Source organism: Eptesicus fuscus, chromosome 23 (assembly GCF_027574615.1).
Source record: "Eptesicus fuscus isolate TK198812 chromosome 23, DD_ASM_mEF_20220401, whole genome shotgun sequence".
In the NCBI taxonomy this organism is placed as follows: domain Eukaryota; kingdom Metazoa; phylum Chordata; class Mammalia; order Chiroptera; family Vespertilionidae; genus Eptesicus; species Eptesicus fuscus.
The window spans coordinates 4140199-4167899 of NC_072495.1; the positions used below are offsets into that span (position 1 = coordinate 4140199).

At 54.2% G+C, this 27701-nt stretch overlaps 2 protein-coding genes across 5 annotated transcripts in view; one reads left to right on the forward strand and one right to left on the reverse strand.

Moving 5' to 3' along the window:
• Window positions 1-3485: 3485 nt before the first annotated feature.
• Window positions 3486-20172, forward strand: RAB35 (RAB35, member RAS oncogene family). Of its 3 annotated transcripts, XM_008142773.3 has the most exons (6): window positions 3499-3731; window positions 8867-8917; window positions 12082-12205; window positions 16589-16713; window positions 16803-16927; window positions 18036-20172. In XM_008142773.3, exons 1-6 carry the CDS (start codon window positions 3680-3682, stop codon window positions 18162-18164), a joined length of 606 nt encoding a protein of 201 aa, XP_008140995.1. In that variant the 5' UTR covers window positions 3499-3679; the 3' UTR covers window positions 18165-20172. The 3 variants fall into 3 exon arrangements, with proteins under 3 accessions (XP_008140996.1, XP_008140995.1, XP_028003125.1); XM_008142774.3 differs by lacking the exon at window positions 16803-16927 and having other exon boundaries at window positions 3486-3731; window positions 18036-18142; XM_028147324.2 differs by lacking the exon at window positions 8867-8917.
• Window positions 20173-20789: 617 nt separating this feature from the next.
• Window positions 20790-27701, reverse strand: part of BICDL1 (BICD family like cargo adaptor 1) — an 85518-nt gene continuing 78606 nt past the window's right edge. For both annotated transcript variants that reach the window (XM_028147320.2, XM_008142772.3), the window contains 2 exons: window positions 24557-24677; window positions 20790-22092 (listed from right to left, as the gene is read on the reverse strand). In XM_028147320.2, coding sequence (XP_028003121.2) covers window positions 21931-22092; window positions 24557-24677 — 283 coding nt within the window. In that variant the 3' untranslated portion in view covers window positions 20790-21930. The remainder of the gene's footprint in view (window positions 22093-24556; window positions 24678-27701) is intronic.

Below are 27701 nucleotides of genomic sequence, written 5' to 3' on the forward strand. Positions count from 1 at the left end.
GTACATACTTACACCGCCATAGTGTCACTGTCCCTTTAACCTCTGCAAGCTCCTGTTCCCCTTATTTGCCTCTTGAGACACATATTATTTGCATTCTCTACCAGAACGTACGCTCACGAAAGCCGGGGTGGGTTCTAGTTTTGTTTATGCTGAATCTCCCGCTCAGAGCCTGGCACACAGTGAGCCCTCAGATGCTTGTGGAAGGCACGGTAAGCTCCCTGAGGATGGGGTTTGGTTTTGCCCATGTTCTATCCTCAGTGCCCAGCACAGTGCCTGGCTCCTAGTAGGCACAGTATTTGCTGACTTAGTGAATGAATTGCCAGATACGCGATTTTTAAAAAAATGTTGCTTTGGTTGATGTTTTTATATTGCCTTCTGCATCTGTCCCTTCCTGCTGTTACCCCACACTTGGGCTTCGGCAATAACCTCCTTTAAAGTGCTGCCGTTGAAATCCCTGTTGTATGCTGCAGCAGATTACTTTCCTAAAATAGCATTTTGCTGTTGCTCCTCTGCTCAAACTTTCACTGCCTCCCCAGCGCAGTTTCTAATGTGCAAACAGGTGGTGCTGCAAACGCTCAGCTGTAAGCTGTCTGTGCAGAGCAGCGAACAGTTTACGGTCAGTGCTACACACCGAATCTTACCCCAGGTCAGGGAAGTTTGTATCTGTACCCACATATAAAGTCTCTATCTACAGCTACCTACCTACCAAAACATAGCTCCAATCATTATAGTTTAAATAAGTGTAAAATAGTATTTCTACAGGAAATGTACTCAGAGCTTCATTTTTGAGACGTCAGGCACATCTCCTGACCTACAGGGAATTCCCCCTCAAAGACAAGATTGATGCTTCTCACAGACTGTGACAGTGGCTGTTTAAATACACCCGTCATTCAAAGCTCTTTCAATTCCAGTTCCATCAGGAAATCTTTTATGATGAAATCTCTTTCCCCGCATTCTAGCTGGAAGTGATAGCATTCATCCTCTGAAGTCTAGACTGCTCATTTGACAGCTATTTTCTCTCTTGTATCGTCTTGTATTTTTAATTCCTCATGAGTATATCTTATTCTGATGAACCTGTAAGCTCCTAGAGGGAAAGGCTCTATTCTATCCGTGGAACATAATAAACAAATAGCACTCATTAAACAATCAGTTACTAAATAAATGAATTAATGTCATAGACAGGCAAGCCCGGCACCTGTTCTTCACAACGGCCAGTTCTGCTCTACTCACAGGTCTCCTGCCTTGGACATGGTGCTAGAGTCTACACTGAGAGATGGCTAACAGTGTGACGGGCCCGTGTACAAGGGCCTTGGCTAACTGTTATCATGTGCACCCTAACCCTAACCCTAACCCAACCCTAACCTAACTCTAACCCTAACCCTAACCCTAACCCTAACCCTAACCTAACTCTAACCCTAACCCTAACCCTAACCCTGGTGGCATGCGGGCTCAGTCCCAGACCACTGCACTAAAGCGAATACCGCAATAAAGCCAGTTGCACAAATTTTTTGGTTTGTCAGTTTCACATAAAAGTCACGTTTGCACTCTTACTGTAGTTTAAGAGTATAATAGCATTATGTCTAGAAAATGGAATACATTATTACTAAAAAATGCTATCTGAGCCTTCATGAGTTGTAATCTTTGTGCTGGTGGAGGATCTTGCCTTTTTTGTAAAAAACAAGAACGTGCGAAGCACAGTAAAACGAAGTATGCCTATGTGTGCCGGTGATTTACAAACACAGCTCTAATCCTCACAGCTACCCTGTGTGGAACCGGGGGTTCTGAGACACTGGGATGTGACTGATCCAAAAGCTCAAAGCTGTTCAGGGACGGAGCCAGGACTTCAGAGCTGGCCTTCCAACAGTCTCCTCACCTCCAGAGCAGGTTGAGCAGAGAGCCGGAGTGCTAGCCTCAATGGTTGGTCAGGGGTGAGTGTGCTTGCCTGGAGGCTTACACGGATGTTTCCTTCTTCCCTGGTATTTCCTAACTAAAATGGCTGGATCGAAGGGGACCCCATTAACCTTTCCCGGACCAAGAAGGGCCATTTCTCAAAGGTCATATGAGCAGCTCTTGTCTCCGTACCTTCAGATTGCAAGCCCAGGTTCTTTTGACATCACCACACTGATTCTCAGCTCCTGGAAAAGCTCAAAGCTTTATTCAGACACTCCATGTGCTGTTCAAGGATCTTCCCTGCAACATTGTGTAACAAAAAAATTGTAACCAACATAAATGCCTATCAACAGCACAGTGGTTAAATTATAGTTCAACCATGTGGAGTACCATAATGCAGCAAAAGGCAGCGCACTTACATGTATGTGTTTGCACAGGCACAGAATACTCACTGAAGGAGATTTATTCATTCATTCAATATATATTTATTAAGCATTTCAAGGTATCCAAGAAACATCATTAAGAGATTACCTATGAGGAGTGGGTCTGAAGGAAAAGTAGCAACTTGTACTTTTTGGTAAAATGTACATTTAAAAAAAAACAACTATGAGCATTACTTTAAAATTTTTAAAAATTGATTTGAGAGAGAAAAACATCAATTTGTTGCTCCACCCATCCATAAGCATTACTTTTTATAGTCAAGATTTTTTGTTTTATCTTACCTTTTGGTTTAAGGATATGTTTGTCTTTTGTAATCCTACCTAATATTTTGTTTATATTCTTTGAATATTTACATTCTTTCCATATTGGCATAGATGGTGATTTTAGTTACTTTATTTTGGATTTTTATTGCTTCTTTTATGGGAAGTACCCACTGTAAATTTAAGCAGCACAGGAATAAATGAAACGTAAAGCAAAGCTCCTCCCCATCCTCAGCCCTTTTCTCTCTCCTCTCAGAAAACACACTGGGTCATTAATCTATCGGGCTCAGCGTCACGTAGGACGGGACTCCGAATCCAACTATTCTCCCCATTTAACCAAGAAGGCAACTCAAGCTCCCGGAGTGTATTAGGGGCTAGGATGTGATTTCGACCCAGAGCTGACCTAAAAGGCCACCCTCCTAACCCGCTCAGCTCCGGCAGGTGACTCCTCTCCTGTCAAACTCGGCAGCCGCCAACCGCTTCGGCGTCCCTTCCACAGGCTCGGGACTCGGTGGCCGGAGCCAGCACCCGGGGCGGCGTCCCTGCAGAAAGGGGGCGGAGTGTCCGAGTCGCTGCGTGCCCGTCTTTTCCTCTCCGCAGATTGCAGGGCTGGGAGTTGAAGGAGCCGGTCCGTCCCGGGCCACGGCCGGGCTTCTCCGGCATTCTCGGCTTCTTTCCGTTTGGGCTCGACAGCAGCTCATCTTTCCGAGCCCTAAGGGCCGCGAGCCGCCACAGCAATGCTCCCCAAGAAGTGGGCACGCAGGCCCGCGCCGGCGGGACTGCCAGAGCGCATGCGCGGTGCGCGAGCGCGGCGAGGGCGCGGCTGGCCGACGCTGCGGCTGCGCACAGGCGGCGCCGGACGCTGCGCCTGCGCAGTGGCGGGGTGGGGCGGGAAGGAGAGAGGCGGCGGCAGCGGCGGCGGCGGCTGCTGAAGAGGAGGAGGAGGGGGAGCGGAGGGAGGTGTTTCTGTCAGTTCCGGCTGTTTGTTCGGGAAGTGGATCCGCCGCTGCCGGAGCAGCCCGGAGGGAGCTGCGGTTCGCGAGGCCAGCACCGACCCCGCCTGCCTGCCCGCGCCTCCCCCGCCCGCCATGGCCCGGGACTACGACCACCTCTTCAAGCTGCTCATCATCGGCGACAGCGGTGAGGGCCGAGGCGGCCGGAGGCGGCGTGGGCCCTGCCGGGCGCGGCCCGCGGGGGCCTCGGGGCGGGCGGACGGGCGGAGAGCTGCCGGGCCGCGCGGGGCGGGCGGGCGGGGCTGCCCGGCAGTCGCCGGCCCCAGGGGTGCGCCGAGGGGCTCGGGGCCGCGCCAAGGAGCGGTTGGGGCGCCAGGCTGCGGAGCCGAGGAGCCGGGCGAGCAGGGGTCGGGGCTGGGGCGCCCGGTCCACTCACCGCGCCTGCCGCTGCCTCACGTGTGACCTTGGTCAAGTCGCGCGATCCCTGGAGTTGGAGAGACCTGGGTTCGAGTGCTGGGACTACCAGCTTCCTCAGTCTGTGACCTTGGGCAAGTTGTTTCGCGTTTCTGAGCCTCAGTGTCCTCATCTGAGAAGTGGGGACTTGCCTCGCTGGGTGGTGTGAGCATGCGATGAGATAAAGCTGGAAAAGTGCTTAGTCCCGACCTGGCGCAGATGTTTTCTATGGATTTGATTGTCAGTTTCTTCCTCTGCAAAGTGGGCATGTTCCCAGCTCCTGCCTCCTGGGGCTCCTGCCTCTTGGGGCTCCTGCGAGGTTTAAAAGGTAAGGCAGGCGAAGCACTTCGCACAGGGCCTGGCCCATTCCTGCCGAGTCGCTGTTGCTCGCTCTCCCTATGGTTCCGGTTCCTCATCTGTAAAATGGAATAATAGGGTGGGTGTCACTGGGCTGTTGAGTGTTCGGTGAGGTAACGCGCCAGGTGAGTGTTCAATATTTGTTTGCTTTTCTGTGCTGTATGTATATGGACGGGCACTGGAGGTGCAGCCAGTATTACAGAGATCTAGCTCAGCGCACTGCAGCCTCTCCGTGCCCAGAGCGTGCCTGGCACCCAGTAGGTGCCTAACGCATAGTTGTTGAATGAATATTCAGGCTCCTGATAAGCATTAGGCTGGTTTCTGGGAAAGGGTGGAGGGTTTAGAGGTGGTGTTTGGAGTGTGGCAGGTACGCAGGTTTATGGGGTGACCAAGAGGTCAGGGAGGCAGGCCTCAGGAGGTTTATAGGAGTATAACTGAGGTGCTGGGATTATATGATGGGGAAGGAGACTGGGGAGCACCCGATTTTATAGACCAGACCAGACCTGAGTTGAATGTGGGCAAGGGGGTCATGTGACTAGAGGTGGTGGAGCCCATGGGTTGTTAAGGAAAGAGGGGACCAAATCAGAGGGATGGAAGACCTGATGTAGGAGTGTTGGGTCATAGCTGGGCCAGGGAAGTGGGTGGGTTTTGGTCTCCTGTGGAGCTGGATTGGGATGTGGTTGGTGGTTTGGATCAGGTGAAAGATGGCTGAGGTTTCCGTGGTTACTGGTGGAAGGGAGAGGTAAGAGGAAAAATTAGGGGTTAACTACAGAGATGAAGAGTAGCTGTGGTTGGGGAAGGAGTTAGAAAGGAGGAGGTTGTGGTTTGAATAAAAGAAAACCAGACAAGCTGTGTAGACTTGCTTTTGGAGATGGCCGCCGGCACCCCTCTGGGTCCGGAGGTTTATGCTGGTACAGGATTTCATTTCAGCCCTGGTCGTGGTTCGGAGGGGCTGGCCCCAGCGTGAGTTCTCTCTTTTGGAGTTAAAGTCAGCTCACCTTGGTCAGGGGTCCTTCTCCCGCTACAAGACATCTAGAGCCTGTGTTGATACCCGAAAACGAAAAGCATAAGCTCAGCAAGAAGATGTGGCTTGTTGACTTTTCTTCTTTGTCAAACCCAGGGGATGGTTTTGGCCCCCTTTTCACAGTACATTTGCATGGTGTATTGGTTTTTCACTCAGAAGTCAGGTGTTGGAGAAGACTCACTGGCTCCTAGTTCAGTAGGTAGAGGACTGTGTTGTGTAGAGAAGACAGATGATTTGCAGCTTAATTTCTCCGGACAGTGAGCTGATACTCAAAGCCAAACGCTTAGGAGACTGGGAGATGGTCGCCATGGAAGTTCAAACGAATCTTTGGCAGCTGAGCAAGGAGACGAGCATCATGTGCTCGCCTGACCTGGGCTCCTTGTGTGGGTGCTTCCTTAAGGCTTACCGAATGACTTCACAGACACGTGCCATCGGCTTCTCCCCTGTGCCTGTGTAGTTTGTCGGAAAAGCAAACTGTGGCTCAGAGGAGTTGACTGACTTGCCCAGAGCCACACAGCTCATCAGAGGCAAAGCCGGGAGTTAACACACATGGATTCACGCGTGAGCAGCTGGTCCCAGGCCTGGCAAACAGTAGGCCCTCAGTGAATGTTAGTTTCTTTCTTTATAAATCTAGAGTTCTTCCCACTCTGCCAGATTGTACATGCTTCTAGAACTCATTCCGTCAGCTTCTGCAGCTCTTCTTTATGCCTAAGGTTCTTCCTCTCTCTTATGTTCCAACATTGGCTCTAATGTGTAAGCATTTCATCTGATTCATGAGACCAGCTGGAGGCTGGGGCGGTCGTCAGAGAGCTAGTTAAAGCCTTTCACTTTACACACGTGTGAGCTGAGGCTTGAAGAGGGGAAGTGACTTGTCGGAGGTTATCCAGTGAATTAGTTACTGAGCCGGGTTTGAAATTGAGAACACTTTACTTGAAGGTCTAAAGGTCTTCAACAGTCTAGAACCGAAGCCAGGAGGAGCGAGGGAACCATCGCCCAAGGGAGGAGCAGGGCTGAGGGTGGGGACTTCTGTGGAGGCTTTTTGAGGGTCGGAGCATCTGTGTAGCCCAGAAGGCAGAAAGCAAGGGAGAGGGGGTGTGATGCCGGGAGCACGGTGAGGACAGAGTGGTGTGTGAAGTTTTTGCAGAATAACTCTATGCCTCCTGGCTACCAAGAGGCGTCGCGTGCCGCCGCTGCTGCTTGCTGGGTAAAGGATGATGGGGCTGGACTGTGGGGTTTCATACTGGATACGGCCCTGGGAAGCTGTTGACTTCAGCTGTGGTGAAGGTGGATTGGGACTTGTCACTTCCTCCCACAGGCCAGTGCTCTGGGATGAATGGTAGCAGCGTGTTTTCCCAAAGAAGCCTCTTCCGGGATATTTGGGAGGTGGCATTTCTGCGGGTGGGTGTCTGTTCCATTCGAAGGGAAGAGCAATGCTGGAGGTCGGTGTCAGGCCCAACCTTGAGGCTCGGAGGAGCTGTTGGTGTGGTGACTGTAGCGGTCTTTGTGCAGACTGGTGGCTTTCAGAAGCTGCAGAGGAGCTGGGGAGTGAAGGGGACCCAGAGAGGCCATGCTGGAGGGAGCGCTGCTGCTTCGCGCTTCATGCAGAGAGCACCTCCCCTTATCTGTTTCAGATCTAAGGATTCTGCCACCCCTCAAAGTTTGCAAAGCACTGCCTTGGCTCCTGTTAATGCTGCAGTCAGCATTAGATAGCATAGCTGTCAGTGTGATTGGCATCCATTTAGTCATAATTCATTACACAGTGTTTTGTTGGCACCTACTAAGTGCTGGGCCTGGCTTCCAGCACATTAAATGTCCAGGGTAGGTGAGGCGAGATTGCCTTCCTGGAGGAACTCACAGCCTAGTTGCCCAGACACAGCTTTTAGCTGAGTAAGTGGACCCAGAAGTCTCCAGGAGGAAGCAGAGGAGCAGGCGGGACTGATGGGGTGTTGGCATTGGACAGAGCGCTGGGAGGGACCCAGCCCAGGACTTGGGCTCTCCTTGGCTCAGCAGGAAGCCTCGTAGAGGCAGCAATGAGGAAGTGGCTCTGAGCAAGAGTGCTGCAGGCATGGGCTGAGCAGCAGGTGCCATGGGGCACAGCACCCCCAGCCTGCCTTTGGGAAGGTCAGACCCAGGTTTACCATGAAACGTTCTCCTGGGCCTCCCTGGACAGTGTACTCACCTGGAGAAGCCTCCAGACATGTCATCCAAGAGGACTGCTCCAAGAGGATTTCTGGGTTGGTTAGTGTTAGGCACAGCTGGGGCTGGGGGCGGAGGTGGCTGAGGAGCTGATGAATGCTATGGACTCCTCCCTCCAAATATGCACATATACTCAAAATTTGCACTTAGTTGTGGGGGTCTCTGAGACCCTGGGCTACGTTCTCTTCCGATCTAGTTTTGATAGCACTGCTGCTAAAAGTCAACCAGAAGTGAGATGCAGGAGCCTCTTTGGGGTCTTTGTTTTGAACTTCCTGAAACAGATGCAGAAAGACTCCCCAAGCAGAATGTATTGGAAAGAGCTTTAGAGCTCCCGAGTAGACAGCTCTGGATTCAGATCTCAGCTCACACTTCCTGCTGAGGCCCTAGGCCAGCTGCTTAGCTTGTTGGAGCCTCAGTTGCCACATCCTGATCTTAATAGATGCAGCTGGAGTTATAGGAGCATCAAAGTGCCCACCACACACAGCTATGCTAATTCTTTCCTTCTGTGGTCAGTTGACCCAGCTGGCCTTAGGGGGTGGCAGGGGTAGGGGAGGGACACAGGACAGGTTGTACCTGGAAGGCTAAAGCTGCTGTGTGCTGAAGTAAAGGGAAGCCAAGCTTACGAGGGTTCCACCTGTTCTGGGAACAAGTGTGCCAGCAGATGCTGCGGCAAGTGAAATGCTTTGTGCACATGGGAGCTGTTGGGCTGATAGGTGTATGGCAGACACCCCTCCTTGTGGGTCCAGCTGACTGACATACCTGGGTAAGATGGCTGACAGCTGGTTAGAGTTGTCTGCGCCTCAGTTTCCTCACCTGCAGAATAGCCCCAGTGATCTCAAGGGTTCCTTGCAGCTCTGCAGGTCCTCGTCTCACTGCACACAAACGGAAGCTCCACACATGATGTGCCGTTTTCTAGGGACCACATTTCAGACGCACTTTGGGGCCAGTTTCACTTGGTGACTCCCCTGCTTTATTTCTGTCATCTGGTACCTTCCTCTGAGTTGCTGGGGCTAGCCCTCAGCACAGGACCTGGGCACGAGTCCCTTTCTCATTTCTCCCCTGGGCTTTGGGGGGCAGCTTGTCTTACACTAGGACCGAGGAAAAGATTAGAAATTGAGTGGGGGAGATGCTCGTGGTGTGTGGCTGCTTCAGATCAAAAGCAGTATTGAGGAGGGAGCTCAGTCCCACTGAGTTTAAAACTTAGGACCTGGGTGTCATCTCCCTGCAGCAGGAAGGACTGGCTGAGGGGAGGGACCCATGCTGCCTCTCATCTCCTGCTCTCTCTCTTGCAGGTGTGGGAAAGAGCAGTTTACTCTTACGTTTTGCCGACAACACTTTCTCAGGTGAGTGTGCCCCTGAGGTGCTGCTGAGGTGTTTCAGTTTTGAAATCCCTTTGCCTGGCGCCAGAACACCTGCCTCTGCCTCATGTCGCAAACCTTGTCAGTGCGATTGCAGGCTGAGGGACGGAGAAGCAGGGGGAGGCACAGGTTAGAAGCCTCTGCGTCAGTCTTCATTTGTCTGGTTCAAAAAAAAAATCCTTTACTGGCCCATACTTTGGCCTGGGTCTATTTGTGTCCCAATATTTAAAAAGAGAAAAAAGTTAAAAAAATATTGCAGGTTAGTACATGCCTGTGTAAAATTTCCAACAGGAAGACTCACTGGTGGAAAATGAAAGCTGTCCCTTTACCTACCCCTCTGGTGCCCTGGGAGCCTCTGTTCAGCATTGTCTGTCTTTCCGACTTTTCTTCTCTACTCCACATGCGGTGGTCAGCGACTCGCCTTCCCCTCGTGTGTCAAGGATCACTCTTCACGGCACATGAGACCTCTGGTTCTTAGGAACGGCTCTGAAGTTCCCCTGGCTGTGGATGGATGCACATGGTTCACTAACAGTGCTCTTGATATGTGCGTGCTTTCTGGTAGCTTCTAGTTTCAGTGATCTGCATTTCTTGGGCTACACTTTATGTTTCTTCTTGCATAGAGGAGGAGTCATGAGGTCGGGGTATGTGCATTTAACTTTTCACAGTGCTCTGAACAGCTTTCAAAGCTGTACTAAGTGAACTGACACTACCACTGCAGGGTTTATTTTATTTATTTTACTTAAAAAATATATATTTATTGATTTCAGAGAGGAAGGGAGAGGGATAGATAGAAACATCAGTGATGACTGAGAATCATGGATTGGCTGCCTCCTGCATGCCCCACACTGGGGATCGAGCCGCAACCTGGGCATGTGCCCTGACTGGGAATCGAACTATGATCTTCTGGTTCATAGGTCAACACTCAACCACTGAGCTGCACCAGTTGGGCATGAAGGGGTATAAAGGGCCCATCAATGCTAGGTCTTGGATAGTCTTCATTTTTGCTAAACCAATCAGCAAAAAGTGCTATCTCGTTTAAGTTTGTATTTCCCAGATATTGGTGAAGTGGATGTGTTTGTTGAATACATCAGGTTCATTGCAGAGACTTCGGGCGAGCTTGGGCTCTCTGATCAAGGATGAAGTGTGACTGAATGTAGGGAATTCCCTATGATGTGGTTAAGGGATGAGCTAAAACTAGGAAGTGATTACATGGCTACCGCCTCCTTGGTGGAGAAGTGGGTTTCTCCCAGCAGCCGTCCTGCAGCACCACTGTGGTGTGATGTGGAAAGAGTTGTCTGTGTGACCATGAGCCTGACTAAGTCTCAGCTCATCGTCAAGTGGGACTGATCATTGTCCTTCCCACAGAGGGTTATTGTGAGGGTCACCTGTGACATTGCAGGTCATAGTGCCTGGGACTCGGGAATCTTTCAGTACCTTCCAGTGGTTTGTTATTGCTCCTGTTCAAAAATGGTCACTTAAGGAGCAGCTTATCATTAGGCTAAAAAGACTCATTTTCCTCATGACCTTGACCTTCTGACTCCCCATCCTCATGGCTTCCACTCCTGGAGGGCTCTCTTTTGCTCTCTCACTCCTCTTCCCATTTCTACTACCAGTATCTTAGTTGGTTCTAGCTTGCAGCATTTCAGCAGCTCCTTCCCGTCCCCTGTCAAACTGCTGACGTTATCTAGCTAGTACATGGCTCTGCCAGGGGCTTGCCTCTGCTTCAAACCTCAGCGGCCCTCTTAAATGGTAGAGTTTATGGCAAGGCTTCTCCACCTCAGAACTGTTCACACTCTGGGCCTGTGATTCTGTGTTGTGGGGGCTGTTCTGTCAAGGATATGGAGCCGAAGCCCTGGGCTCCACTCACCAGTAGTATTGGTCCCTCTCCCCCATTTGTGACAACCAGAACTGGCTCCAGACATTGCTCAGTGTCCTCTGCGGAGACACAGTCCTCCCTGCTGAAAACCGCCGGTCTTCATACTCTGTTTCAGCTCACCTTCCCAGCTTTCTGGCTCCTACTGTTTGTTCATTCTTTTGCTGTTTCCCAAGCTCCCTCGCTTACTCATTCATTCAGCCGCCAGCTGCTGGTTGAGTGCCTGCAGCAGTAGGTGCTGGGTCACACTCCTTGGCTCATCCAGAGCCCGCAGAGTGCCCAGTGCCCAGAATGGTTTGTTTCTGAATGTTTTCTCTGTGTTTTGCCTCTGGGTGGGATGTCTTCCCCCCACCTAATCTCAACCTTTGACATTTTACCTATTCTTTCAAGCTAGGCTCGAATGTGACTTCTTCCCCAAAGCCTTCCTTGATCTCCACCCCACCTTGAACTTTGACCTTTCCTCTAGAGTTTTGATACTTTATAGAGTCAGTTGTGTGTGTGTCCTATCTGCAGCACTGTGTTATACTGTAAGCTCCAATTGGAGTGAAAGCATGTCTTAGCATTCGGGCCTTTGTAAGCCTGGACAGAGCTGGTACACTGGCCAGAAATTCTCTTCCACTCCATCTCTCACACAGATGCCACCGGAGAGCTGTTTGTAATGCAGCTCATACTCTGATTAAAACCTTCAGTGCCTTCCCGTCACACACAACAGAAAGCCCAAGCTCTCCTAATGGTGCAAATGCCCCGAGATCAGGCCTTGGCACCCCCTCCCTACCTGACTCCGACTCTGTGCTTGACTTATTTTGACCCCCCTCCCTCCACTGCTATTTTTGCTATTGTCTCCTCTGCCTCAAACATTGTTTTTCAAATTGCAGGTCATGACTTGTGTGTTAGGAAGTTAATTTGTGGGTCTTTAAAAACGTTTGGAATAGAATAGAAAAAAAAAGTGCATGATAGGCCTCCCACTATTCTCAGGCCATAGCTAACAGTCCAGCCACTCTAATTAAAGGAGCCTGACCCTCCCCAGTCACATCTTTGGTTTTATTCCTTTGTGGCACTCATCACTTTGAAATTGTCTTTTTTATCTTTGTTTCATTGTATCATGTCTGTTGCCCTCACCTTGACTATGGGTTCCATGGAGCTCCATCACGCCAGGGACCTTGTCTTTTCTTATTCAGAACTATGTCCCTGGGACCTCGATCGTGCTGGGCCCAGAGCGAGTGCACTGTAGTCTGACTGGGGCACCTGTGGACCTTGCTAATGTGTGTGCTTGCAGGCAGCTACATCACCACGATCGGAGTGGATTTCAAGATTCGGACCGTGGAGATCAATGGGGAGAAAGTGAAGCTGCAGATCTGGGACACAGCTGGGCAGGAGCGCTTCCGCACCATCACCTCCACGTGAGTCAGGGCACTTGCCCCCATTCTGACCCCTCGCCACCGACAGTGGACACAGTTGAGTAACTAGCCCAGGTCATGGTGGAAATGTCACGGGTGGGTCCCGGACTGTCAGGAGGTAAGCTCCTTGCTGGCCACAGTCAGTGGTGTTAAGCTGAGCCCTCCTCTTCCTAAGGATGTGAGAGGAGGAGGGGATGAGATATGGCTGCTGCTGTGGGTGGGCAGTGGCTGAGTACCTGGCTCTGGGGTTGGCAGGACAGTACATGTCAGTCAGCATACCTCTGGCCTTTGGTCCCTTTGTCTGTAAAGTGGGATGACGACTGCTGGCTTCACCTGGTGGTCAGACACTTCTCTTGTTGGGTTGTCAGCTGTGCAGCTTCCCACCACACACCTGCCTCTGGGAGCTGGCTTCTCTGTTGGGAGGGTTGGAAGGGGCGCTGGTGCATAGGAGGCTGTTGAGAGGCCATTACTTGGCCTCCCCAAAGCTGGCTACTGGGAACCCGGCTCACCCAGTGGGCTGCCGCAGCACCTTTGTGACTCTTAGCTGCAAATGGGAGGAGAACCCAGCTGGAGCGCGACAGTGGAAGCCTGTGGAGGGGCTCTTGGTTCCTAGGCTGTTAATGGAACAGGTTCCAGGAAGGAGCAGGGCTTTGAAGGCAGATGATATTAAAAAAAAATTATGAACCAAGTTTGTTTTAATATTTTTATTTATTTCAGAGAGAAAGGGAGAGGGAAAGAGAGAAAAACATCAGTGATGAGAGGAACTCATTGTTTGGCTGTCTCCTGCATGCCCCCTACTGGGGATCGAGCCCACAACCTGCGCATGTGCTCGGAATCGAACCTGGGACCCTTCAGTCCCCAGGCCGACGCTCTACCCACTGAGCCAAACCAGCTGGGCAGTGGTTCAGAATTTACTTTTTGTTCAGTGTGACCCTGGGCAAGCTGCCTGAATGTTCTGTGCTTCGGTTTCTCACAGGGTTTATTTATCTTTAGGCTTTGCTTTGATGCTGAGTCCTGTGTGCCAGGTAGTCTGTGCTTGGGCTTCATGAGCATGTCATTGAGCCTTCTGCAGGCCGTGCTGTTGTTATCCCCATTGGACAGACGCGGGAACTTCCGAGAGGGGTCCTGTTCCCGTGGTGGCAGAGCCCGGGCTGCACACGGTGGTGTACGTGCCAGAGTAGGAGCCGGGGTCTGGCCCGTAGTAGTTGCTCTTTGGTAGGCCTCTCCTTTGCCTCCCCCCAGTGATCCCTGTGAGTGGAGGCTTTTGGGAAGGTGGGTGAGGAAGTTCTCCGGCCAGAGATGTTTTTCCTCCCTTCAGCATACAAATGGGGTGGACCCCAGACTGGCTGCAGGATCTTCTGAGGGTGGGAAGTGTAAGGGGTAAAGAGCCTCTACAGTGGTGGCTGGGAGCAAAGGAGGCCGGCTGGGTAGCCTGGTCAAGGGATTGGATCCTGAGCAGTGTGGGGGGTTTCTGTCGCTGGGCTAGCTCTGTAGAGAGCACTTGTGTACTGTGGTCCGAGAAGCCCCCAGCCCCAGGGGTCCTGGCCTGGGGTCTGCCCAGTGCCACTTTCTTGCTACTTGCTGATGAGTTACCTGAGCCTCTGGTGTCTCAGTGCCGATTTGTGAGGCCCTCAGGAGGGCACTGGGGTCAGAGGCTCCTTGGGGAGGGAGGATGGGTGCCTTCAGGTGGCCGGTGTGTCCAGGCTCAAACAAGACCAAGACCTCATGGTCAGACCAAGGCACTGACCCCATCAGTCCTGACCTGGGGCTGGGACTGTCACAAAGGGCTTTACCTACTTCCTTTCACTTAAAAAGAGTCCTGTGATTACCTCCATTTTATCAACAAAAAAGTGAGGCCCAGCTTGGTTGGTTAGTCAAGAGTTGAATTGAGGTCTGATACCAAAGCTCTTGCCTTTAACCAGCCCATCGTCCTGCTCTCTGCTGACCCCTCACCCCCAAGGGACTGGGACGTGGCAGATGCTCTAGTGCTTCCTGTGGGTTAAAGCCAGTGAGGGAATTCGGGGCAGCCGAGGTTATTGGGCCTGTGGCCATGAGAAATGCTTCGGGCAGGGCAGTGGGCCCTGGGGTGCCCGGGCTCTTTTAGCAGAGGAGCCACTCCCCTCCCCTGACTACCAGATTCTCTCAGGGCAGGTGGGGGGGTGCACAGCTCCTCATTCTGTTGGGGAGCCTGGAGTTCCTCAGCTGCCTGAGGGCAATGTGTTTCAGGGTGCTCGAGAAGGGGCAGCACTGCACCCTGGTACTGTGACACCAGCCTGGCCCCTGCTGGCCGTCCTGTTTGCCTGGGGAGGCTGAAGGTAGCTCCATCTTGGGGTCCCCGACTCTGCCTCTCATGAGGCAGGAGGCTCTGCAGGCCATGCCGAGGGGCCACGTTGTGATGGCAGCTGCTGAAGAAGGAAGGATACTTGGGAGAGGTTGGGAGTTTGTTCTCTTCTCGGGGATCAGGTCAGGGTACAGTAGTGGGGCCTTTTCTGATTCAGGGCATTAAAAGAGAAACTAAAATCGCATCCTGTTAGCCTACCAAGAAAGAGTCCTATTGTCACCCTCTCACAGTTTGTCTCTTGGTAGCTGGGTTTTGCTGACCAAGAGGTGTGGCTGTGGGGTGTGGGTTTGGGGAGGAGTAGTGAGGTGTGGGGTATGAGATGAGGGAGAGGGAGAGGGAGGTGACGGCCCTGGAGGTAGATCCTGGTGCCCTGACTTTGGCGGTGTGACTTCAGGCAGGTCACTCGCCTCATGTCCTCACTGGTAAAACAGCAACCGCCCTGTCCATACAGGTTGTTGCAAAGATTAATTAGGTAGTGGATATAAAGCGCTGGGCGGTGGACCTGGCACAGAGCTAAATTGTGGTGAGTGAAGTGATTACTGATGGCGGTGGTAACAGGTACCCAAGGCATGGGCACCCTCCTGGCCAGAGCTCTGAGTCTGTTTCTGATAAAGGGCCTCACCTGGACCTCACAGGGGGCGGAGTCTCCCAGGGAGCAGCAGGGGCTTTGTGGTGGGACTGGGCTGGGGCCGTGGCTACTTGGCACCTTCAATAGTCTTAGCAAAGGAGAGTTTGGAGATACATTCCACTCCGCACACTTCGCTGGCCGGGGACAGTGTTCTCTTCCTGCACTTGTAGCTGCTCAGAGGGGTGTCCACGGAGCCGAATTGGTAACAACCTGGCACTCTCAGCAGCAACTGCTGTGGGTAGAGGACAGGGCTGGTTCTGAGGGCACAGTACCTAAATGGCTCGATTGTTGGGGCTCCCCAAGGCAGTGGTTGGCAGAGCTGTGGGCACTGGTTCTTACCTCGTTCTCAGAAGCCCCTGGTTAGTGAGTCTCTGCCGCTCTGAGTGGTTACACAGCATCGGGCGGGGGAGTCCCCGGCTGTCGGGTCGGGGAAGGCTCTCCAGGGAAGTGGATGTGTGAGGCCTTGTCCTCCTCTTCCTCCCAGGTTGATGTCCTCCATCTGGCCTACTGAACCACGGGAATGAATGGAGACATGGTGTCTGGAGGCGAATGCTTATACCCTCCTGCCATCCAGACCTTCTAGCTCAGCAGGTCGCCAACCTTTTGGACCTCACGGACCACCAGTTGGCGACAGCTGTTCTAGCTGACCTCAGGCTGCGGGGTCTGTACGTTTGGTGGTGGCATATGTGGGAAACCCTCTTCCCAACACTACCTGCGTGCCATATGTGTTCTGTGCTCACCCTGCCCCGGCGTGGATGAGGGGCAGGATGCGAGGTGCCCCCAGTCTCCTGGGGAGTGCAGACCTTGGCAGACTTCACAAATGGCACATCTTGGAATGGCATTTTACTAAAATTTGAGGAGAGAGAAAACTTTTGAATGTTAAAACAAGGGTAGTGGCCCTGGCTGGTGGATAGAGCATTGGCCTGCACACCAAAGGGCTGTGGCATCGATGCCCAGGCAAGGGCATATATCTGGGTTGCAGGTTTGATCTCCTGGCCCAGGTCAGGGTGTGTGTGGGAGGCAACCAATCGATGTGTCTCTCTCCCCCTCTCCCTTCCACTCTCTTTAAAAATCAATGGGAAAAATACCCTCAGGTAAGGATTAACCAAAAAAACACCAAGGATAGTGATAATATGATGTCAAATGCACAATTTGCCTGAATTTTAAAAACGAGAACCTCAAAGACGTTTCAAGCTAGTGGCCAACGCCAAGCAACCTGGTTGGCCGCCTTGGGGACAGCGTGAGATTCAGTGCTGCTGGCTGAGCAGTGTGAGCTGGGCCAGCAGGGCCAGGCAGAGAGGGGCCTCTGGGTGTTTTGCTGGAAAGGGTTTGCCTCCTCCCAGGTCCCGGCCAATCTGGAAGTGGGCAGGCAGGTCTTGTGTGGGCTGAAGCTTTGACACAGACCCTGGCCCTACAGGTATTATCGGGGGACCCACGGGGTCATCGTGGTTTATGACGTCACCAGTGCCGAGTCCTTCGTCAACGTCAAACGGTGGCTTCATGAAATTAACCAGAACTGTGATGATGTGTGCCGAATATTAGGTGAGATGGGGCTCACTGGGGTGGGGACAGTGGGGTGGAGGGTGCCGGGGTGCTCCTGCAGGAGCAGCTGACTTTGCTTTGCCTTCAAGTGGGGAATAAGAATGATGACCCTGAGCGGAAGGTGGTGGAAACAGAAGATGCCTACAAATTCGCCGGGCAGATGGGGATCCAGTTGTTTGAGACCAGTGCCAAGGAGAATGTCAACGTGGAGGAGGTGAGACCTGGGCCGGAGCAGGGGCAGGGAGGGAGTGGGCCCAGCTCTGCTCCACCACCACAGCCCTGCTCCTCCCGCTAGCCTGCTGCGGGCACCAGGTGGCTGACAGAACGTGTCATAGTGGCTGCCAGGCCTTTAAAGTCTGAGCTCATGTCTGAACAGTCCTCTCAGGTAAACTGTTCCGTTTCAAATGGGAAACGGAGGTTCCAACTTAAGGAAGAGTGCCCAGCTCGTTAGAGGCTAAGTCAAGCTTAGACTGGTCCGCACCACAGCCATGTGTCCACTCAGTCCTCTGCCTCACTGCCCTGCCCCGGCCCACAGCTGTCCCTCTTCCTGCTTTCGGGCTTTTCTGCAGCCTTGGCCTCCAGAGCTCCCGTGGCACCTGCTGTGGACACATCCCTCCCAGAGCCTCCCCCCCAGCAGCCTCCCGTCACTTCTGTGGGGCCTGCTGGAAAGCAGCGGGAGTCTGGGAGAAAGCCGGGCCTTCCCACTTGGAGCCTGTGGCGTGGGGCCCGTGTGACCTTGGGCGGAGCTTACGGGCTCTAGGCTCCACGTGTTCCTCTAGATCTGGGGGCGAGTCCCTTGGGTTGTGAGGAAAAGTGAAGCAAATTGTCAAGTGTTTGATGATACCGTTCCTGGTGGAGTGGAGGACAGGACTGAGGGCTGGTAGGTGGATCCTGGCAGCGCAAGGATGCCTTGGGGTCTGAGGAAGGTTCTAGGCTGGATGTGCTGGGAGGTGGCATGGAGTGGGCAGGCTGTGGGGCCCTCTAACCAGTCACTAGTAGGGGCACCTTTATCTGTCTTGTCCAGAGAGTCCAGCTGAAGGAAAGGGGTTCTTTCTCTCTTTAAAAGAAAGACTGGAAAATCCTGGGAGTGACTTCTCCAGGACACAGCTCAGTGGGCTTTGATGTTTCTCTTTGACCTCTGCACGTCACCACCTCCTTCTGAAAGGGTGCGAAGACACACAGACCAAAAAATTCACGAGTAGAAATAGAAAGCTGGGCCCTGGGAGATGGGGAGGTGGCCTTGCTGGCCAGCAGCGGCAGCGCAGCCGAGACGGGCCTCCACACGAGGTCTGAGGCTCGCCCTGCCTCCTTCCTCCTCACAGATGTTCAACTGCATCACAGAGCTGGTCCTCCGAGCCAAGAAAGACAACTTAGCGAAACAGCAGCAGCAGCAACAGAACGACGTGGTGAAGCTCACGAGGAACAGTAAACGAAAGAAACGCTGCTGCTAATGCCTCGCAGCCCCTGCAGAGACTGCACTGCGGCCACTCCCTGGCCCGAGGCCCGCCGGGATCCTCGGGGGACAGTCTCAGTTTCGTGCCGTTATTTAAGAATTCTCTCCACGTTTTTGTATCTGGAGGCGCCATCGGCACTTCCTCCCCTCCCCCTCGAGTACCAAGAAGGTGTTGGACAACCTGCCCTTCCCTTCTGGTGCCCCTGCCCCCTGGCCAAGGCGCCGGGGCCAGCGAGGACGCTGCCAGCGAGCGGACTGATTACCGATTTGTACATAATGTAGATTGCTTTAGCCGGCCGTCTCACCCTCGTCCTGCTCTGACTTCGCCTCCCTAATGCCAGCCTGCTGCAACAGACCCTCCCTCCCCACCCCATCTTACCGCCAGCAGCTTCCTGAGGAGATGGGATCGAGTTCTAGCCATGTCTTTTGCCAACCTGGGCTGGTGGAGTGGGCTCCACGTTCCCCATTCTCCCCTGCAGGCCATCGTTGACTTCTGTACCTGGCAGGTAGGGCCTCGCCCAGCTCCCTGCCCGCCCCATCCCCTACCCCTAACTATCTGGTAGTTGGGGGGCCTGGCCTTGATGTAGGCGTAGGGTTCCCATTAGAGGCCCTGCCCTCAGCTGACCCAGCCCGTGGGTTCCACAGGAGTCACTCCTGCCCTTTGGCCAACAGATTTCTTGTCCTGTCTTCTAGACGCCTCTAAGCTACAAACCCAGGGGAGCTGTGCTTCTATTTATACCAACATGTTTCAGTTCCAGCAGAAAGACAGGGTGTGTTCACGCAGGAACGGGGCTTAGGAGCATTATTTTAACAGCTGAGAAAATGAAGCCCCTCACACTCTTTCCTCTTCCTGAGGTTTGGCTGGCACAGCAGCGAGTTGTGGCCTGCCCTTTGGTCCAGTGTTGGTAGAGAAGCGAATGGCTTCCTGTCTGTGGGGCCGGGCTCTTGGCAGAGCATTCCTGGATGTTTCTTGGTGGGAAAGGAGAAGGGGCCTCTCACCCTCGTCTGTGTGGGTCCACGGCCTCCCACTGAGTTCCTGGGTCTTCGATGTGGGCCGTGGGTGCTGCTGGACTGGGGATGCCGCCTCTTGCCTCTGAGCTGGGTGGCAGGCAGCCTCGGGTCACTGACCGCTGTCTTGGAGCAAAGGTAGCACGAGGATTCCGTAGCAGGTGGGAAGGAATGGCAGCTGCGGCTGGGAGCCAGCCAGCTTTGACGACCCTGGTCCCTCGGAGGAAAAACCAGGGTTATCTACACTTGATTACTGTCCCCTTTCCTCCTCCTTGGGACACTTCACTCACCTTTCCCCTAAAAGGATCACGTAACCTGGGAATAATTTATTTCAACACCGTGGGGTGTTCTACTAGATTACCTTTCCTGGCGATTTCCAGGTGAAGCCCTGACTGGACAATCACATCACAGATCACACTGCAGATTTTCCTCGTTAACACTGTTGAGGGGTTTTTAATCAAAACGTGGGGTGTCCTTTGACCTGCCTCCCCACTTCCCCAAACTGCCAAAACACTGTGGCTCCATGTGACAGGTCTTCACTCCGGAGCCGCAGGATGAGTTGGGGGAGTGCTTTGGGCCTGGGAGGCGGTGCTGCGGAGGGTGGCCGATCATGGGTCCTGGGTGGGCAGCACACTCCACTCTGAGCGTGAAGGCGGTGCCATGTGGCGGTGCTTGCAAACTCAAGCAATAAGAGGAGGGGGTCCTGGAAGTTCCCAGCCCCGGCTAGAAACACTCACGGCTCTGGCAGCTGGACGTCCAGGCCCAGGTGGCGGGGTGATTTTGGTGACAACTGTGCCTGTCCCGCTGAGTGTTGTTCGCATGAATGGGGGGTGGGGGTGGGGTGCTCACAGGGCTGGGCCGACGTCCTGGTGGACCTGATGCGAAATCCTGTCGAACAACAAAACTTTTAAATGGTTTGCTAGGATTATTTCTGTATTGAAAGTTTCTAATTATGCTTTTTTAAAAAAGTACTAAAAATAAAGGTTCAAGCTGCCAAATTTTCTTCGGGGCTGTTTCCTCTCCTCTGGCTGTGCTCTGGGTGGCCTGGCTTCTCCCACCATGTGTCCGCTCTGGTGGGTTCTTGTCTGAGTCCTGAACAGGGGCCTCTTGAGGCCCAGGGACACGGAGAAGCCAAGTCCCCTTTCTCCACGGAGGCCTGGTCCACGCTGAGGCCCTGGGTCGATGCGCTGGCCGAGCACAGTGGTGAGATGCCAGGGGAAGCGCCTGTTTACTTCCTCACGTCCGGAAGGATGCAGTGGAAGCTTCGCCTGCGTGACTTCACTCGGGCTTGAAGTTTGTGCCAAGCTGGAGGGCCTGCCCGTGGCTGGGCAATGGCAGACTTCACTGGCAGGGTGCCCAGCCGGGGTGGGTGTGGAGGCAGCGCCTTCGGCCACTGCTCCCAAAACAGCCATCACCGACAGGGTGCCTCCACCCTCCCGGGAGGTGCCCCTTCTGGCTGATGCGCTGGTTGGGTCCCTGTGCATGAGGTGATCTCCCAGGCGCCGGGGGCTCACCATTTCTGCCTCTTCACGCCAGCCAGCGGCGGTCCTGAAAGGTAAGTTGTGTTCTAACACCCTCTCCGGGCACCAATGACGAGGCAGGAAGCTCTGTAGAAATTCAATTTATTCTTAGACTATTTTCAAAAGAAGCAGTGGTGTGCTGTTTTTCTAAAAATATGCCTTTATAGATTTATATATAATATGTATATTATAAAATCCATACATGTATTTACATGATTGCTACATACAAAAGTACAGCACTGTGGTATGTACATATCTATAGATACATTCCTTCCGCTCATCCCTGCTGGGCTGCTCCCAGGTGAGGCAGCTCGCGGCGGGCTCAGCCGGGTGCCTCCGAGTGAGGGCCTCCGCAGAGAAGGTGCGTGGCTGCTGAGGGAGTAGCAAGTGCGGGCTCATCCTTCCGCAGGCCTGGGGGGCGGTATCTGCAGGCGTCACCCGTGGTGACAGTGCTGCCCTTGAGGTGGAGGTGGCTGCAGAGCCTCTGGGGCCATTCTGTGTCCTGGACTTGCTTGGCTGAACCAAGAACTTGTATAGGTGAGGGGAGTGGGAGGCTGGGAGGTGGGGACCCCTCCCAGCCCTGGCCCATGAAGGGGAAAGGGCTGGATGGCTAGAGCCTGCAGCGGACCTGTGAGAAGACTGGCTGAGGGGGAAGGCCTGCACTGGCGCAGGCCGGGCAGGGAGAGCAGTGGCGCCAGGGGGCAGGCCCTTCTTCCTCTGGGCTCGGGGTGGCCTCGGCCAAGCCTCTGCAGAGCCCACTGCGGCCGAGCACAAGAACAGCCATCAGGCCCCATAGCTGGGTCTCCTGCGAGGTGCTCCCGGCGAGGTGCATGCACATGGGTGAGGGGCCACCTCCCCTTACTCCCTGGGCCAGGGCGTGGGAGGAAGGAGGCTCAGGCCTGGGCGTGGTGCCCTGCAGGCTCGGCCCCCACGGGCAGGCGGGCAGTGGCAGCCTCCTGAGGATGCAGAGGGCCTGTTTCTCCTGTTCCCCATCCCACAGGGAGGACAGCAGCCTGGGGTTGGGCGTGGGAGCCACTGAGGGGCGGGCCGCTCGGGGCAGCCTGAGCCCTGCTCAACAGCAGCGGATCCTAGGGAAGCCCAAGGGCGGCCTTCAGAGGCCAGGCAGGCCCTCCTGGAGGACGTGGCCCCGGTGCGGGCAGGCAGTGCACTGGGCCTCACCCGCACCCGTTCATCGCCTCCAGTCCACCCGTCCTCACTGGCCTGACTCCTCCCAACTTAAATTTTCCTGAAGAAGGAGAATAGCCGTTTGCCTTCAGCGGTGCTGGGCTCGACCCCACGCCCTGGGCCACGGGCCCGGGAGAGGGCAACAGCAGGCCGGCTCCGTTCCTTCAGGTGCGTGTCCATCAGCTGCCGGTCAATGACCCTGTGCATGTCATCCTGCAGAGAGCAGAGCGGAGGGGCTGAGCAGGGCAGGGTCCCGACGCTGGGGGTGGGCAGGGAGGTGACACGTCTGAAGGACCGAAGGACAGGAGATGAGGTGAGATGAGGATGAGGGAGATGAGGGAGAGGCTGCCCCAACCAAGAAAGCAAGTGTAGATGCCAGGACACACGAGCCAGACGCCGCCTCCACAGTGCTACCCCTCGGCTGACCCCACGGACGGCCCAGAGGGCCTGCAGCGGGTACCTTCCTGTCTGTCTCCACGTTGTCCGCCCTCTGCCCTGCCTCCTATGACCTCTGGGGCTGGGTGGGTGCCTGCCCCTGCTGACAACCTCAGCCTGCCAGCTCTCCAGCCAGTGCTGGCTTCTGCCCCTTTTCCCTCTAATTACCGGCCTGAGCTACACCGGCAACTGCACGTGACAGGGACACAGACGCCCTGGGTGCCTCCCCTGCCTGCCAACAACCACACGCACAGCCCCTCCGTGCGAGGCCCCCGTCACCGCTTCGGGGCTCGTCTTGCTCAGCAGGCCCATGTCCTTAGCCTCCTCACCGGGGAGCACCTTCCCCCTTCCAATTGGGTCCAGTTGCCTAGAAAATGCCCCTCACCCGCCTCCACCTCACAGAGCAGCAGCTTTGACCTCAGAGGAGCCTCTGGGCCGCTCCACTCTATTCTAGCTGCCAAACTCCGATTCTGTGCAAGACTCCTTCTGACAAGGCATTCTGCCGCCAACACAGCACGAACACTGTTGGTTTAGAAATCCAGGCAGCCCTGTCTAGGTCACGGCAGCAGGAAACCTAACCAGCATCTTGAACCCTGCGGGCCCTGGGAAAAGCCTGAGCCTTGGGCTCCCCCCTGGAGTGATCCCCTGCTCCCCAAGGTCAGGGCAACCACTCACTTGAGCGCAGAAGGGGGGCTGCCGGCCCCTCCCTGAGCAGCTAGTCCATCACCTCCTACCCCCCCCCCCCCCCCCCCCCGGCTCTCCCAGTGGAGTCCCGCCAATGTCTGCAGGTGTGAGTGTGAAGCAAAGACTTCTTAGCCGTCACCACGGCCGCCCCGCTGGTGAGGAGCGCTTATTCCCTCTGGCCACATCCTGTTCTCTGTCCTTCCATCCCGACTTGCGTCATACTCGTCCTCCCCGCACCCTCCTCCTCTCAGAAACGGGAGACATGCTCCCTACTTGCAGCCCCGTCCCCGTGTCTAATCCACAGCACGGGGCCCTGCACTTAGGCCGTGCTCGATAGAACCGACTGGTTAAATGCAGCATCAGGAACGGCAGAGCGTCCTGCGGAAGGAGCCCTTTCAAAGCTGCCAGTGTTTATGCTGGCACATTGCACACCGCATTTTTATGCTTATATCACTTTAGAACATCGCGTGCGCACACGCACACGCGCGCACGGACACACACGCCTAAATAAGCTGCTCACAATCCCACACCTGCCGTTATTTCTCTGAGCAAAGCAACCCATTCATGAGGAGGTGCTACCAAGAAACCAGGGCCAGCCTGTCAGGACCGGGCCACATGCTGCCCATTTCACGGACGTGATGATGACAGAGGCCGGGGCTCGGTGGCGTGACGCACAGCACAGAGACGATGCCGGACTCCAGCACACAGACGCGGTGGGCCACGAGGTGCGACAGGGACGGACTTTCATGGCAGAGGGGGAGGGTGGGTGGGATGAGAGCGCAATCTCACCTCAAAGGCAGGAGGGGTGTACAACTAAAGCTGTTGATACGGGAACTGAGAAAGGCCACTAGATCAGAAACCAAAGGAGCCAGATAGTAAAAAGCCCTGAGGAAGCGAACTGGAGCCAGGAGAGAAGAGAACAGAACAGGACGTAAGCCAGGGACCAGCTCGGCGTGGAGGGCGGGTCAAAGCTTAGGGCCCTCCACCGCGGGGCTCGGGGTTCGGGGCTCCCCTGGTAAGGCCACAGGGGTCTAACCAATGGTCACACCCACGTCCTGAATTGTACTGCGCTGGCCCAGAGGAGAGCCGGCGGGCTGAGGGGGGGCTGCTGGCTCTGAAAGCTGCGGCCCCAGAGGGACACGCCGGGCTCGCACCAGGACAGGGCTCTTCCGCCAAAGGAAGCTGGCCTTGGAGAAGGGGAAGGGCAGCAGCTGCAGCGGCCTCAGGGCTGCTGAGCTACACCGGACTCTGCACGGTCACACAGGGCTTCCTGGGCCCCCCACCTTCACAGCTGTTTCCCAGCCAATTGAAACGAAGCTGCGGAGGAGGCCCTGTGCCGAGCCTGGAGGTCCCGCAGCCCCACCCACGCAGCACAGCCTGGGCCCGCTGCTCCTGAGAGCATCCTCAGGCGTCCTTCCAGGGGGGCGGGCAGGACTCTGAACTTCACAGGTGGACAGGGTGGCTGCTCACCCATGTACATCGGACCCTCCAGTACCAAACTCTCCTTACACGCTGCCTGCATTCAGACTTCCCGGAGCCCCGTCTTCCCCGCCCTTACCTGCCAAGCCTCAAGCTGCTGGGAGAGGTTTAGTTTCTGCTGAATGGCATCCAGCAGCTGGCTGTTCAGAGACATCATGTCCATCTTGCACTTGGCGAGTTCCAGCTCCACAGCGTTCTTCCTGGAAACAGACAAGCCGTGAGCATGGACACCTGGTGCCGGAGCGGCTGGTTCTTTACCACCCGATGAGGCAACGGGCTCTGACCCTAAACTTGTAACGAACAGTAACAGGAACTATGATGTGACTTTGGATGGCTGGGCAGTTCGCAGCATGCTTTCACAGACAGTTCTCAATTTTCCTAACCAACCTGTAGGGGAGGGATTATCTGTCACCCCATCTCACAGACAAGAAGCAAAGGCCTCACACAGCACTAGAGCTGCTAATCCTTCTCCCAAAAGGCCAGTCTCTGTGAGAGGTGGGGACCTTTGTCCTCCTGGTCCCCCCCTTTTCACTAGCAACACCCCCCTTAAGGGATCTAAAAGATACATGTGCAAAGGTAGCCACAAAGTGGTGATGATCACAGCTCAGCTAACCATAGAAGCCAACAACGAGGGGCCTGGTGCTAAGTTACCATGTATTTGGACCTGGGGACGGAAAGCACCTGAAAACAAGGTTGGATATACTTGCTTCGGGAAAGAAAAAGTGCCTGTGTGTATACAAGGTCACAGGCAAAAATGTCTACTTAGTTATCTCTGGATGATGATCATTGATGGGTAAAGGCTCACACACACTTTCACATTCTGAAATGCTTACACACATTACTTCGTAAACCCTGCCCAACACTGCTAATTCCAGCTCAATGCAAAATAGTATTAATGGGGAGCGGGAGGGGGATTGGGAATAAAAATGCAGGAGACTGAAGGGGCCGCCTCTGCATTACTTAGTCCTTGTCTTCATCCCTTTTGCATTCGGCACTACGAAGAGTAGCAAGTGTCCTCCTCGTACAGGGCCTGCGACCCAAGGACGACAGCCGAGGACCCGCCTGCAGAGGCCGCCCAGCTCCGGCCTAGGAACGCACCAAGCATGGCTGGAAGGCGGGGCAGTTGGGGTAAAGCACTCAGGCCACCACCATGACCGCCACTTCCTCACTAGCCTCCAGGCCACCGAGCAGTCAGTCACCTCCCCTGACACCCCACCGCTCCAGACAGGCGCCCCGCCCGCCCTTCCAGGAGAAGTCGCGCAGGACCACCGGCCAGGGGTTGCCGCCCGCAATGCGGCTGCAGGGACGAGCCGAGCCTGTCCAATGAGCGCCGGCGTCTCAGACACCGCAGCTGCGCGTCACGCCCGCTGCTATTGGCCAGTGGCAAACGCGGAACTCCTCCGTGGAGCCGGTTGCCAGGGACGCCCAGCCTGTCAGAGCGGCTCCCCAGCGCCCCACCCCGCTGCCGCCTCCTGAGTTCCCGGGCGTCCCCGGCAGGTGGCGCCACGAGCAACCTGGAGACCCGGAATGTGCTGACTAACGCTGCGGCGGAGGGGCGAAGGCCGAGCTCGGAGGGTCTCCCGGAAAGCGCCCGCAGCAGGGCCTGCCTTGCCCACCTCCGACCCGGCCTCTGCTTGCACACTAGCATCTTGGTGCTTGTCCTTCGTGAGAGGCTCCAAACCAGAAAGCAAAACTGCAGAAACCACTAACCCACATGCCAACTAGAGATTTTAAAAGGAGTATTTCAAGGGGCTAGAATTCCTCATTTAAATGAAAACACCAGTAACGGACTCCTTCTTGTTTTTGTAAGCTAGATTGCTAGCCCTAGAGCTTTGCTTGTTGTGAGTGAGGGCCCTTCACCTGCGAGGAGATAAAATCAGGGAATGCCATAGGATTCTGGCAGCCCAGGAGAGGGATGCCTCCAGACAACCTGACCTCGGCCTGGTAACCCCTGGACCAATCCTAGGGCTGAGAACGCGGGACTTGAAGACCCCTTCACGCTCCTCCTCCTTCGGAACACTTTGTGGTTCTGCCTAGCTGGGTTCCCAGCCTACAAACTGGAACTAACACCCTTGAATAAATATCATGTATTTTTAGCCAAAATCTCCAGACTCCCTTTGAGTTCATTGGACAACATATAGGTTGTGGGCCTCACTGAGAGTAAAATTCCTAAATGAACTGACCAGATAGAAAAAAGAGACTCAAAGTTTTAACTAAGAAATGGAGATGATGGAAATGAATGAAGACAACAGGAAGGTGGGGAGGAGTGGGTGAAAGGGGAAAGGTGTGGGGAATTTTAAAGTCAGAAATTAAAATGTATCCTATTATTTTTTAAAAGGCCTCTGTTTCAAATGAGCTCCTTAGCTTCCTGACAAACAGCCACATGGTAAGGGGAAAGGATGTGGGGACAAGAGTCAGAGACCTGAGGTGGAGGCCAGTTCACCACGGGGCTGTGATCCCGGGAAAGAATCTGTGTTCTCATCTGTAAAACTGGGATTAAAATTTTTTACCTCTTGCTGTGGCTGGGAGCATTAAAGGATAAAAGTGTTTTGTAAACAGTAAAGTGAAGCACAAATGTTGTTATTAATGTGTTGCAAAGCACTCTAAAAGCAGATAAAATCTTAGTACTTTGTATCTCCTTCCACTCAGTGAATAGGGTTTAGACTGAGTGCATGATAAAGAAATAATTTAGGCTCTAGCTGGTATGGCTCAGTGGATAGAGCGTCATCCTGCAGACTGAAGGGTCATGGGTTCAATTCCAGTCAAGGGCACATGCCTGGGTTGCGGGCTCCATCCCTAGTGGGAGGCGTGCAAGAGGCAGCTGATCATGATTCTCATCATTGATGCTTCTCTCTCCCTCTCCCTTCCTCTCTGAAACCAATAAAAATATATTAAAGAAAAGAAAAATAATTCAGCCCTAGCTAATTTGGCTCAGTGGATAGAGCGTTGGTCCTCAATTGAAGGGTCCCAGATGCTGCTATTCAGGTCAAAGGCATGTACCTCGGTTGCAAGCTCCATCCCTGGCCCTGGGTGGGGCGTGTGCAGGAGGCAACCAATTGATATGTTTCTCTCACATCGATGCTTCTTCTCTCCCCCTCCCTTCCACTCTCTCTTTAAAAAAAAAAAAAATCAATGGAAAAATATCCTCGGGTGAGGATTAACAACAAAATTTAACACGAGATGGGGAATAGGTAAATATGTGTTTTGCTTATGTACTTTCAAAT

Bases quoted from the DNA above. Each gene is read 5' to 3' on its own strand.
- RAB35 (XM_008142773.3), top strand. From the start codon at position 3,680: ATGGCCCGGGACTACGACCACCTCTTCAAGCTGCTCATCATCGGCGAC. The intron at 12,206-16,588 runs GTGAGTCAGGGC...CTGGCCCTACAG, and splicing joins TTCCGCACCATCACCTCCAC to GTATTATCGGGGGACCCACG. The intron at 16,928-18,035 runs GTGAGACCTGGG...TCCTCCTCACAG, and splicing joins AGAATGTCAACGTGGAGGAG to ATGTTCAACTGCATCACAGA.